The sequence below is a fragment of the Hippichthys cyanospilos genome, chromosome 22, assembly GCF_059441005.1.
Source record: "Hippichthys cyanospilos isolate Australia breed blue-spotted pipefish chromosome 22, RoL_Hcya_1.0, whole genome shotgun sequence".
Lineage (NCBI taxonomy): Eukaryota > Metazoa > Chordata > Actinopteri > Syngnathiformes > Syngnathidae > Hippichthys > Hippichthys cyanospilos.
This window is the reverse complement of record NC_142390.1, coordinates 8,601,957-8,615,902: the sequence shown is the minus strand read 5'-3', so window position 1 is coordinate 8,615,902 and position 13,946 is coordinate 8,601,957. Positions and strand designations below refer to the sequence as shown.

General features: G+C 39.7%; 1 protein-coding gene across 1 annotated transcript in view; it reads left to right on the top strand.

Annotated features, from left to right (window-relative positions):
• ube2h (ubiquitin-conjugating enzyme E2H (UBC8 homolog, yeast)) overlaps positions 1-12,760 on the top strand; it is a 15,685-nt gene extending 2,925 nt beyond the window's left edge. The window contains exons 2-7 of the mRNA XM_088406675.1: positions 8,042-8,118; positions 9,609-9,683; positions 9,760-9,799; positions 10,458-10,510; positions 11,049-11,177; positions 11,246-12,760. Coding sequence (XP_088262801.1) covers positions 8,042-8,118; positions 9,609-9,683; positions 9,760-9,799; positions 10,458-10,510; positions 11,049-11,177; positions 11,246-11,370 — 499 coding nt within the window. The 3' untranslated portion in view covers positions 11,371-12,760. The remainder of the gene's footprint in view (positions 1-8,041; positions 8,119-9,608; positions 9,684-9,759; positions 9,800-10,457; positions 10,511-11,048; positions 11,178-11,245) is intronic.
• Positions 12,761-13,946: the final 1,186 nt, after the last annotated feature.

The window sequence follows — 13,946 nt, the reverse complement described above, 5'->3', positions numbered from 1 at the left end:
ATCCTTGATGTTTGGTGTCGATGTAGCGTTTTGCCCTCAAGCGACTGATTTATTCTCAGTCAGGGGTCGGTGTCAATTTTTTTTTTTTTAAATGTCTCCCCATCTGCTCCTCACAGCTTTCTCTCTCACCGCCCTCCTGAGGATGAATGCCAAATCGGTGCTTTATCCACTCTCCACTCGGTCATTCTGCCCTCATTGTTGAGCTCCCGAAACACGACATCCGAATAGCATCAGCGGCCCTGAGTCTTTTTGTTGTTTTTACGGCCGGCTAAGTCCCAGCCACAGGCGCTGAAGCTGTGGTAGACCAAAAGAAGGGGAGGGAACAGGTGTTTTCGGACTGACTGATAGACTTGACAGGAGCATGAAGAACGTGTGATAGTGGGTGGAAACCTTAGTCTTGTCACATGATCTTGACTTTCAGTATAAGAAAAGACAGTGAGCTTCACACTCTGTCTAACTTTTTTAAGTTTCAAACGGTATGTGTCAAAAGCCATCTATATTATAGGGGTAACTGACTTGTCAAGACCCAAACACAGCCAACGACTATTCCTTAAAATCAAGAAAAAGCAAGCATTTGCGCTTCTTTTTCGAGTAGAAATTGGTCTGAGTTAGTGCATTGATAGCAAGGACGAGTCTAAGGTCAGAGGTTTAAGGGTCCTTACAGGGGAAATAATTATTTAGCATATTTTAACACAGTTTTATTCCTACGGTTATGAAAGTTATAAAAGTATAGTCATAGGCATCCTATCAGTTAGCTTGGAGGGAGCGTTTGCAAAACTCTTTGCCAAATCAAACTGGAGAACATTCTGCATTTAAGCAAGTCCGCAATGGACAGAATAGACGATGTTGTGCTTTCATATTTTTATTTCAAATTGTGATTGACAAAAAACAAAAACAAAAACTGGTGCTAGGTGAAACAAGACATTATTGATCCAATGAGAGGCAGTTGCTTTAATTTAATTAACACATTCGATGACATCCATGGGCAACGCGTGATAGTATCGAAGAACCAGGTAGAAAGTACTGTACTGCTGTCAACGTCAGCTAGAGATGCTTGCTTGTTAGACTCCCTTAAGTTGACTGTTGGACCATCACGCCATGTCTTTGTGGTTTATGCTAGGTGTGGAATGTCGGTGATTTATTTTTTTTTCACAGTGTGCGCTGAATCATAATTGGCAGTTCAGTATTTGCTGGTCAATGACCATGTGTTGTGGCCCCTCCAGTTAATCTCACAGTATGGTCAGCGATGTTAGTTGTATGCATACCTTCTTTAGCTTCAAAGAAGATGCACTGAAGATCCTTGTCTTGCTTTGTTTTGCCCAACTTAATCTCAGCCGGCATTTGCCATTCACACAGAAGTATGGCTCCTTCAGTTGCATTGTTTTAAGATAAATAAGCAGAAGGAATCATTAATTTGTCAAACGGGCCCTGTTGGGGAATGATTGTGAAGTCAAGAATTGATGCATGTGTGTCAAACGAACTAACTCATCAACCTTTGTCTCTCTTATCAGTATGTGATAAAATCAGCTGGAATTTAGGCTCGTCTGCGCTTCCATCAACATGTCAGTGTTGAAATTACACCATGTGAGTTAGTCCGTGGCAACATGGCGTCTTTCTGTGAGCTCATTAGACACTCCTGAGCGGCGATAATTAACCATGCTAGAGTTTGTTTGTTTTGATTGACAGACCCTGCTCCTTTTTGTGTAAATACACTGGTGAAAGGCTTGAAAGGAGGAGCGGCATCAGGAGTCATGTTTGATTGCATTGGGTGGGCTTTCGTCTCTCACCCGAAAAGACAAAGCTATGCTCCTGCACTTCGCATACAGAGAGGGATCAGCTAGGCCTGCTCTATGGGGGCTGAATTTACATAGTAATGCTATTAAAATAGCTTGGGTTTTCCATGGAGCTTTGAGCTGGGAGTAGTTGTTTTGTTCAGGAAGTAGTTGGTGGTGGACCCCTGCTTAAAAGTAAAAATGGACATTCTACGTCCAGCTAGTGCTGCTTTTAACTTCTGCAACACATCAGCGCCAGGGCCCTTGGGGCTATATTGCCATTGATATGTAAAAATCACTGTGAGATTTTTTTTTTCGTAGACCACACATGCAGAACAAATAGGTTTACTTTGTCAGAGCTGGAAGCAGCGGTTCTCAGTTACAGTCAGGGGTTCTGCAGGTATCATCAAATCTAATTGAATCCTTTTCGTGATAGGAAGAGTACATTTTTCTTTTTCAAATCAAAATCAATAAATATTGGAACACCAAGCTGTTGATTTCTAAATTGTTGTATAGTGATTCCTTGGAAAATCAGATTTTATATTTAGCGCATTTTCTGTGATACCAATGCCGACGGTGCCATCATAAGCTAACCTTCACCCCTGTATGTCTTCCCCCTCACTGCAGGTTTGCCCAATTGAGTTTAGCATTCAGTGATATTATTAAACGAGAGTGAAATGACGTAGGCAGGATAGACACGTTTACCAGGCAGTAACTAATAGGGATGGGGCTGAAGTGCAATGAAATAATGCACAGGACACAGGGAGAATGTGCCTGCTAATCTTCTCAATTTTATTTAAGCAGGAAATGTTCAGGGAGGCCAGTCATTCATTACTTCAAAATAAACTATATGAAAAAACAAGTAAAGAAAGAAGTGTTCAAATGGCCTTGTTAAGATTTTGTTTTTGAAGTTCCTTCTGTAAGCATGCTTAAGTGACAACAGTCAATTTGATAAGCTTTATGCCGAAGCAGAATGTACAAATCAACAGTGTTTGTTTGTTTTTTCTTTTTGACATTCTTTTTTGGATGATTTTTAGTACTAACAACTTATGGACAAATTCAGCTAACGAACGTTCACCCGAAACGTAACTCATTCATAAGTAGAGGAGTGTCTGTATGCCTGTATTTTGTTAAGTTTCATACGGATGCGTTCGCGACACAATTTTCCAGCAGCTAAAGCTAACTTTAAAGTTTGGTGAGGAGGAAAAGTGAAAACAGTTCAGTGACACGGACAGGCATGTAGGCTGAGAACAGATGGAACCCGCGGTGACGTTGGTAAAACCATACGCAGCATCAATGGCTATTGCGCAAGCCTTTCCCAATCCCATTGGCACAATTTGCAACCAGCGCTGCAACTGATATCATAATGTCTTCCAAGCAGACCCTCCCCCTTGATTGTCTTAGCAGATGGTCTTGGGTTTGACTGTTGAGCACCCTTCCCTCCTAGCAGTATGGGTCTTAGTAAACCAAGTATCACTTCCAACTGCAGTGGACCCCCGTGTTACATTGTCTCTGATTTACGTTATTTTCATGGTGCGACGTGGAATACTGAGTTTTTTCATCCCCTCTTTATGAAATTTTCCCGGTTATGCGAAAAAAAACACTGTCATGACCCTAGGGGCTTGGCTGTATTTGTGTTGTATTGCCTCCATCTGCTGGCGTTTTTAGGTAATTGCACTTACACAATTTTGCCGTTTAACTGCTTCCACGCAAGGCGTGAATACAATGCTGGTCTGCTATAAGGTCGGCGTCGCCTCACGGAGATGGTGGTCTGCGATTGGTCGGTCTCACTTCTTTCATAATGGCGGCTCAGTAAAGCTTTGTTCGATTGTGAGTGGTTACAAAACCATATTTATCGTGCATTTTACTGCTTAATTCAAAGTTGAAAAGGTTAGCCATGGGTCCAAAGACTGCTAGTGATGTTAAAGAGAGAAGTAAGAAGATAATTTATATGGAAACGATGCTGGAGATAACCCTTATTAGGAAATATGGGCATAACAAGCGGCACTCATAGATAAATAAATCCTTTCTATATTTTTTATTCATTATGTTTTCTGATTGTATACATGTATATTATATATACGTAGCACTTACTATACTATTTTGGTACCAATTTTAATATGTATGTACAATTTTGATGTTTTTACCTGCGGTTGTAAACGCATTAGCTATCATAGTTTTGGATTGCATCTCATACGACGAATTCGCCTTACGACCCCAACTGCGGAACGGATTAATGTCATAACACGGGGGACCATTGTAATGGAGTCGGACAGTAAACATCCTTTGGCAAACTGTAAAAGCAAGCTAATAATCAGGTGGCTTCGTAGATGGCGGATTAAGTCAAGTCTCACATAGGCACTCCTTCTGCACCGGCCAGGTGGGGTAGCATAGAGTAGATTTTGCCTGAAAGTTGAGACAGAACCACTGGTGTTCTATTTTCTTTAACTGTGGTTTCAGTTCAGCTTGACTTTCACATAACATAACAGTATTTAACGCCATCTCTTATTGTCAATGATAACTTAATGGGTTGACATACAGCAGCTAAAAATTGGTTTTGTTTTAAGGCTGCAAAAATAAATTGATAACTAATTTATTAACAAATGCTCAGGTTAACCCTGAATTTTCTGAATCATTGGAATTTCACATTCTTGTTAAGGCAGTTGTCTTTCCCTGAAGTTAGTTTGTCTTGAGGTTAATTATCCATAGTAGCTTACGTTTGACTGTATAGTACTACCTGTGTGTTTATTTTTCATTGTTTTTATTTGTTTTGTTCAGTCAAACGATATAAAGTCTGCGTGCATACACTCTTATCTAGCAGTGGTAATCTATGTTAAAAGGAGCAACTAGTTTTTAGTCTTTCTATGAAGTTAGCTTGTCTGAATTGTTAGCCATAATTGCTTGTGTATAAATGTATTATTTATGTGTTTATTTTTCTTACATTTTCTTCAATGAAGCAATTCAATTTGTACATACAACATACAGTTAAATTAGCTAACTAGTTTGTCAGTTTTTTCAGGAAGTTAGCTTGTTTGTTTTTAGCTTACATTCGTTCTCGTACACATTGCTGTCATGTCCTTTTTTCTAAATGAAGAGGAAGTGCTGTGCCAGTGGATGGCTGCAATACTTCCTGCCCTCGTGCAATGCCTTGTGATTGTTAGTATTCGCCTTTAGCTGAGAGCTGCAAAAAGTTGCTGTTTTCGAAACACTCAATCTACCATTTTCTCCTGGTTACCACTGCTTTTGTTTGGAGTTGCCATTGAGCTGTCTAGGTTCTGTTTGAGGTTTCTAAAAATATCACGCCGATCATCTCCTCACACTTTCAAACTTTTCCAGTACAACTTAGTGAAAAGGAATATTTTAAATTGTTTGACACCAGAGTGTATAATTTACTTTTGTGTACCACAATGCTGGTTTTAGAGCCTACTCTCGTTGTGGAAATGTTCTATGTATGAGGTACTGTAACAGTGACTTATCGTTCCATTGTAGTGGAAACTTTATGTGTTATACTCATGCTGAATCGTTTGACTTGTCATCCATAGGCCACATTGCAAACTGATGATGTCATCAAGCTTTTAAAGGAAGATGTCTCTGCCTTCACTTTTGCAATCCCTCTTCCACCTTCCCTTCGTTTCCTTAAGTTCGTAGCTCGTTGCTTTGTTGGCTGACCTGGTTTTGGAGAACTGCAGTCTATTAGTTTCATCTTTGATTTCAGCTATAGAGCATTTGCAGTACGGTCGGGTGGCGGCGCATAATGAGCAATGCTTTGACATGCTGTAGTTGAGCTTTCGGCCATCACGTGATATGTTCTTTAAAAGCGCTCGGGGGACATCAAGCAGTACTTTTATGTTATTCACTTAACCTTTCGTTTGCTGGGAAAACTTGCTTATGGCTTCCATTCCATGTCAGCTGCTGGTCACAGTAATATACAGTTTTCTTAGTGAATTTTATAAGCTGATGTTATAAGTATTTATTAGAATGTTGTGTGATTGACTTGTGCTGTGTCACTCAAAGACATTTTTTGTGTTTCTAATTTAAAAGCAAATCCGCTTCATGCTGGTAAGCGATTTATTTATTTATTTTTTTAATTTTGAGACGGTACTGGCCTTCCATGTTTGTGTTCCTTACTTGGAAAGATGTTGGTCAGGATGGGATATTTTTAAGGAATGAAAATAAGACATGTCTACACCACAAGCATAAACACTATTTGCAGCATATTTATACCCTTCAACCTCTTTGAAAAGTCAAACTGTGGTCGGTGAGGGATAAATGTTTAATTTCAGTAGCGAAAGTACTTTGACAGGCTTTTTTTTTTTTCTTTTTTTAAGGGTATACCACATGTTCCTCAGGTGCTTATAGACGACATGTACATTTAGATGAGTGATTGATCCTGTTAAGGTCAGATGCTGTATGTGTGTGGATGGTGGATGAAAAGATAATGACTCCGGGTGCAAGGCACAGATGATCACTTATCTATACAGTCGGCCCCCGGCTTACGAGCACCCTGATTTACGAACAATTCGCCTTACGAGCGTGGATCAGGGAGATTTTTGTCCTCCGCTTACGAACAAACCTCTCGCCTTACGAGCAATTCGACATGCCGGCCATTGAGTATGTAAAAATGTTCTCGTTTAATTGTGTCAATAAAATCAACAGTAGCGACATCATCAATCATCAGTAGATACTTGTGCCAGTAACGTGAACGCTATTGGTCTTACAACGTCACACTGACTGTCTCACTCACGGTGTCTAAATATATTACCATTTAAGTGTAGTGTTTGTACAGCTAAAGGGAAAAACAGCTGACATGAAATTAAATGTGCCGATTGCAGGACAAAGAATTGTCATTGGTTTAAATGTGTGTGTTTTTTTTTTAATTAATTGTCAATACATTCCAACCGTTTAAAAAAAAAGTGCGAATAATTATCAGTCAGTCACGGAGATGCGAATATGCTATTGGTCGATTAAGGTCACCCGGTCTCACTCACGGAGATGCTATTGGCCGGCGTCACACGTCAATCACAGAAATGCCGATATGCTATTGGCCGAACGCCTTTATCTAGCTTGATGGGACAGGATGGAAGGTAGGAGAGAAAATTAGTGAAAAACGGAATGTTGTGAAGACTTTGCAAACTTTATCTGTTAGACATAGCTTCTAAAATTACTAGCAGCGGTAAAGAAAGAAATAAGAGGATGATGTTTTAGTATCTGCGTGATTTGCACCCTGACTGAAAGAGTTACTCTAACACTGTAAGACCAATAGCATATCTATCGCCATGTTAACTTTGAGCGTTGGACTCTGCCACCCCTCTGCTTACACCCAGCTCAAGTCTCGTCGTTTCAAAGGTAAAAGCTATTTATCCATTGTATTTATTATGTAATGCAAGTGTACAGCAGATTATGTCACTCAATTTTAATATATGTATACAGTGTGTCGTTTTTACCTAAGGCTTCGGCGCGCGTTGCACGCATTCACGAATTAACATGGGTTTGGATTGCCCGCTATACGAGCAATTCGAGATACGAGCGTAGCCGCTGAACGGATTAAGTTCGTAACCCGGGGGCCCACTGTACTAATCCAAGGGAAGGGAGAGCAGAGGGTGTCACTCAGCATATAACTCAAAAGACATAGCTTCCAAACAATGATTAACATTCACTGCCAGCCCACTTGTTCAAAGCCCAAGAAACATTTTTACACATTCTATCCTTGGAATTTTTCTTTGTTAGGCTAAAAAAATAAATCAATGACAGTAAAGGAGTGCACCCACTAAAAATTGATGTTATACGTCTATAGCCATCAATGGCAGTGAATGAGTCCTATGTGCGTCTGATAAAGTGTCAACCGTAACTCTGGCCTTGCAGCTTTCCCTCTCAGGTCCATCTCCCGGGTGATTTCACAATTGGCGGAACACGTCCCAATCTCTTGACGTCTTTTGAAAGCGGCAGCCTGGCGTTTCCACCCAGGCCGTGCGGTGACACGTTAGGTGGCTCAGGTCAGGGATTCCGCTCGCTTTCGCCAGAGCTTAAAATAACTCCTCAGTTTGATTTGACCCTTTGGGAGTGGGAAGAGGGGGGTCAGCGCTTAAAGTTAATGGGATACACACTTCACCTCGACTGACAAGCCTGCTGCTACCATGTGTGCGGCTAAAGGGTCTTCACGGCCTCAGCTGGTTAATACTTTCATGAAGTGGCGCAAAAAACAACTACTGATTGACGATCTGAGTGTAATAGCTATTGATTGTGAATTATGGTCCTTGACAGCCTATCAGCATCGAAAGCAAACATGAAGTCACCATCCTCAGTGGACTCAATGAGTTTGTCGTGAAGTTTTTTGGACCACAAGGAAGTAAGTATGTTTTATTTGCTCTTATTCTGTGCTAATTGGTATTTACTTAGTCAGCATTAAGATGTGGACGATGTTTATTGGACTTAATGACTTTCCCTTTATTTGATGTGGATGATGCTTAATAACCTGCAATGACCTTTCAGTTCATAGCTGTACATTTTCAGGTTAATACCTTGAAATTCCTGACGCTTGTGAGTTCGAGACCATTTGAATGAGCAGGTGTTTGTCAAGCTTTTGACTAACTGTTTTGACTGTGACCTTCACTTCATATAATGTGGCTGATACTTCATGAAGAAGAATGACTTTCAGGTTATATAATATGGATGATGCTTCCTGAACTAGAATGACTTTCATCTCATTTTGAATGAAGCTTAATCACCTGCAATGACTTTGAATTCCCAGCTCGGCATTTTCAAGTGTTAATAACTTGAATTTTCAAAACTTTTGACTGGTGAATTTCACATCATATGATGTGGTTGATGCTTCATGGACTAGAATGACTCCTGTCATATGATATGGATTAAATTTCATGAACTGGAATGATATCATATAATGTTGATGATGCTTGATCACCTGAAACGACTTTCAGTTCACAGCTGTGTATTTTCAAGTGTTAATATTTTGGATTTTTGACTGCTTCATGTGTTAGAGACCTTTTGAATAATCAGGTTTTTCCTGACTTTCTACTAGTGACTACTAGTGATGTGAATGATGCCAAATGAACTACAATGACTTCCAGATCATATGATTTGGATCATTCTGCATGAACTAAAATAATCCCTATAAAATGTGGATAATGTTTCAAGATCTAAAATTAATTTCAGCACATGATGTGGATGATTCTTCATGATCTGAAATGACTTTCAGTTCATGTGATTTGGATGATGCTTCATGAACTAGAATGGCTCCACCTTTCGACTGGTGACTTTCAGTTCAAATGATGTGGATGATGATTCATGAACTACAATGACTTTCAGTTCATATGATTTGGATGTTGCCTCATGAACTAGAATGGCTCCATTCATGTGATGTGTAAAATATTTCATTAACTCGAATGACTTCATATTATGTGGATGATGCTTAATCATCTGAAATGACTTTCAGTTCACTTTCAGTTCACATGATGTGGATGATCCTTCATGACCTGAAATGACTAAGTTCTCAGCTATGCATTTTCAAGCGTTAATAGCTTGAAAATATTTATTGCTTCATATGTCAGAGATCATATGAATAAGCAGGTTTTTCCAAACTTGACAAGTAACTTTTGACTGTTGACTTTCACTTCATATGATGCGGATGATGCTTCATGAATTAGAATCACTCTCCATATGATTTGGATGATACGTCATGACTGAAATGACATTCTGTTCACAGCTGTGCTTTTTCAAGTAGAGCGAGAATTTATTTATTACTCATATCATAGAGAGCATGTGAATTAGTAGTGTTTCCAAACTTTTGACTGGTTACATGTAACCCCTGCTTTATTTCAGCGCCGTACGAGGGCGGCGTGTGGAAGGTGCGAGTGGATCTCCCTGACAAATACCCCTTCAAATCGCCATCAATAGGTAAAGAGCAGAGCCCCCAAATGAAACAATTGAAAACATTTTTATAGCTCATCTCTTGGGTGAATTTTTTTTTCAGGATTCATGAACAAGATTTTTCATCCCAACATCGACGAAGCGTAAGTAGACATCCAAGTAGATATCACCGTAATGAATGACAAAACTTGGCCGAGTTAGTTGTTTTTCTGGGCTTCATTAATCCACCGCTAAGAGGGCCAGATCCTCTGAAGGACGCCGTGCTCCATGGCGGCAGGTCCTTGACCTGACCACTGATGCACTTCAAAGAAATAAAGAAGACATTGTATAATCGATCATAATATGCATTCTTGAGACCAAATGCCCCACTTTATTTGCTGATTGTGCTTGAATTGTATCCAAAAATGAAAACAAACAATTGTAGACACAAAACGCATTTGGTCAAATTTCAAAATTATCTCATGTTTTAAAACATGTGAACTCATTCAATGCCAGGGACGTAGTTTCACGGTTTTTCAGTACATTTTTAAGTACATTAAGGATATTAATTTCCAGATACTCTGTAATACATCCATACTTAAGTATTTGGGATTGAATGTCTGGACTCTTTAAACGTGAAAATATGTCTTCTGGCATTGAATGGGTTAAACCAGTTGAAATGATTGCTTTATTGAAGAGTCATGAATACTTTTCACCCCTTAATTTGCAATAATGTAAAATCAGCACACAAATATATGTGGAATTGTGTGCTGCTGTTTGTTGTGTGTTCTTTGTCAAAACATGCCTTCTCCTCCAATCCAGGTCAGGAACGGTGTGTTTAGATGTCATCAACCAGACGTGGACAGCCCTTTATGGTGAGTGTGTCCACGACTGTGTGTGTGTGTGTGTGTGTGTGTTACCTTAATCTTCTTACCGAGGGGAGAGGTGAATAGTAACACCAGCGGCAAGAGAAGTTCAGAGGCCCTTGCGACAGAGATGATTTATTTAGTTTTTGCCGAGGTCTCTCTCCCCCTTTTCGCTAGTGGACATCTTTTTTTTTTTTAAATTGCGCATGTTGCACAGCCATTGCAATACCACACCACACAAACTCAAACTTCCTAACTGCCTCAATACTTCAGGTACTAGACTAAATTTAGGTACTAACTGCATGTACAAAAGTAATCAATTAGTTTAGGCGCTAAAGCACTGAACTAATAACTAGTACTTTTGATACTAAAGTACTAAGTGCTACTCCAGTAATGAAGAACTAATATTGTCAGTACCTAAAGTAATATCTAACATTAAATAACTATCTGAAGTAATCAAGGTTGTTTATCTTTTTTTACCGCTGTTTGGAATCAAAACTCAAGGTTGGTTTCTGTGCCCCCACCCCAATCTTTTTCGCTTTCTCAGATCTGACCAACATCTTTGAGTCTTTCCTGCCCCAGCTGCTGGCCTACCCCAACCCCATTGACCCCTTGAATGGGGACGCGGCCGCCATGTACCTGCACAGGCCAGAGGAGTACAAACAGAAAATCAAAGGTTTGCAGTAGGAGGGGAAAAAAAAAAACTCACTTTACGTGATGCATTTACTGTATATGTGTGTGCAGAGTACATCCAGAAATATGCAACAGAGGAGGCACTAAAGGAGCAAGAAGAGGGGGCAGGCGACTCTTCATCCGAAAGCTCCATGTCCGACTTCTCCGAGGACGAAGCCCAGGATATGGAGTTGTAGTCCCCTCCTCAACCCCACCCCAGAGACTATATTTGATTTCCTAACCCATGACAAAGCAGACTCATAATATTCATATTTAAACACCTTGATTTTTTTATTATTATTATTATTATTATTACTCCTAAACAAGGATTTTTATGAATATCTAGCCTCTCCTTTGTCGCCTCTCCGTTTTGGCATCTTTCCGCATATTTTTTTTGTTTTTGTTATATTTCCCCCTTGTGTGTGTGTGTGTGTGTGCGTGTGCGTGTGCGTGTGCGTGTGTGTGTGTGTGTGTGTCAAAGGTGTTGTGGCGCCACCTACTGCAGGCAGACAGTATTTGAAATAAAGACGCACAAACACGCACAGGGTATGTCACTCTGCTCACAGACGGATGCCATCACTTATGGACGTCGTCGTCGTCGTCGTCGTCCCCCCCCCCCCCTTTTTTTTTTTTTTTTGTTCCCAGAGCACATGACGCCATCCAATGTGACGTCTCTGTTCTGCTCATCATAACAATCTTACAGGGGTTCTGTATTCCTCCAAAGCAGTAAGGAAGGAGACTGTTTGGATCACCCCCCCCCCACACACACACACACACACACACACACACACACACACACACACACACTTCTCCATCATTTGTGTGTTTACAGTACCAAACACTGCAGTCCAAGTGCTCAGAGAGGACCTCACAGTGCAGTAGTGCGGATTCCAGTTCAACTCCCATCCTCTGTGCCTCGTCAACAACAACACACACCAAAAAACAAAAAAGGAAGGCGCTCAAAAAAAACAAAACAAATAAAAAGCACATTTGGTACTCTTGGACAATCTACACTTATATGCTAACACTTAGCTAGTTCTGGGTTGCAAATTTGCCACTTATATAGCAAATGACTTTTGTCTTGACTTTTTTAGGGTTTTTTGTTTGTTTTTGTTTTAGTTGACCTCAATCGTGTGATATGTAGAAGATGCTTCATTTGTACAGATGTTTCCTAGCGTAGTCCCATCCAAAGCAAAGAGGCAAACGGAAAGCTGGCATCTTTTTTTTTTTTTTTTTTTAGCTGCATCTGCGGTACTTTGAAAAAGTTCTAACAGGATGTAGGCTTTTTTATTTGAAGTTGATTTTGGAGTGGCACCCACTCAGGATGACCCCGAAATGTCATATGCAGATTCTCAGCTTTGTGAATTTCACTGGAAGCTGCCAACAAACCCCCCCCCCCTTGTTTTTTTTTTCCTTTTATTTCAAATCCTTAACCACCAACATGAATTGTAATCCTTGAAGATTTTTTTTTAACTAATCCAGATTAAAATTCTTGCTTTTACCTCTTGTGATCCCACTTAGTGGGAAAATAGTGGCTTCAAACACGCAAATTGTAATCTTTCAAAATAAAACAAACAGCTCTCTTTATATTGAAGTCCCAACTTTTTTTTTTTTGTTTTCAAAACAACAGGTATACTCACCCTGCTGTTGGTGAATTAAAAAGTCATCTAACTTCCTTTGCATCTGGTAAATGATTCTGAAAATGAGCCATTTTCAATCCAAATTAAGCATTTAGATTTAACCTATGTGCGCTATTTTGTCAAATCCTTTGATCTTTACATCGAAGCATTGAAAGAACTCCAGAACGGAGCTGAAATTTCACCCGAAAGGTGACAACATGTCAAGCCATCCTTTGCTAAAATACCACTAAAATGATGTGAAACAAAACGACCCAAAAATATTTTCTTGAACCCTTTGTTCTTTACAAAACAGTCGGGAGCTGAAATTTCAACCAGACTCCACATGTGCCATCACTTGGCTAAAATACTGCAGGAACGATGTAGAAGAAAGTTCCCAATTTTGTCCCAATATTTTGATCTTAACATCAGTTCACATCAGAAGGAAAATAGACATTAAGGAGCTGAAATTTCACCCAGATTGTGCTTAGCTAAAAGAATGTTGTGGAAGAAAATGACCCAAAATACTGCACAAGAGTTAAACAAAGACATTTTAAACAAATACAAAATGTCTTTGGTGGCCCTGCTTGAAATGAGAAGTTGACCTGGAAACATGAGTTGAGTTGTGTTGCATTCAGGGAACCTCCGTTGTACTCCTTCTGTCTACCTATTGTGCACTAGCATGCACACTTTCCATTATTGTTTATTACTTGTGCCACAAGTTTTGGGGCATGTCAAGGCCCACACACACACACATACACACACACACACACACACACAGCATGTTCTCTTTGCTACCGAGTGTGTTTTACAGTATTTTTATTTAACACAGCACCACCTTCACTTGACCCCCACCGCCCCCCACCACCCTCTTTTATATGTTTTTATTTTTTGACATTGTGAAGTGGGCATGCGTGTCAAAAAAAAAGACAAATGCTCTCCATGAATAGGCTTATAACCTCATAAATAGTGGTGTAAAAATATACTATCATAACTTCTTTTTTAATAAAATATTCAACGTGTACGAAAAGGTAGTTATTTGCAGTATTTTATTTGCTTGAGCTAATTTTTTTGTTGTTGCATTTTTTTACCTATTTGTGACTTTTTTTGTATCAAGGGGAGTAGTAATTCTGATCAAACTCAACAGGTTTCTGTTG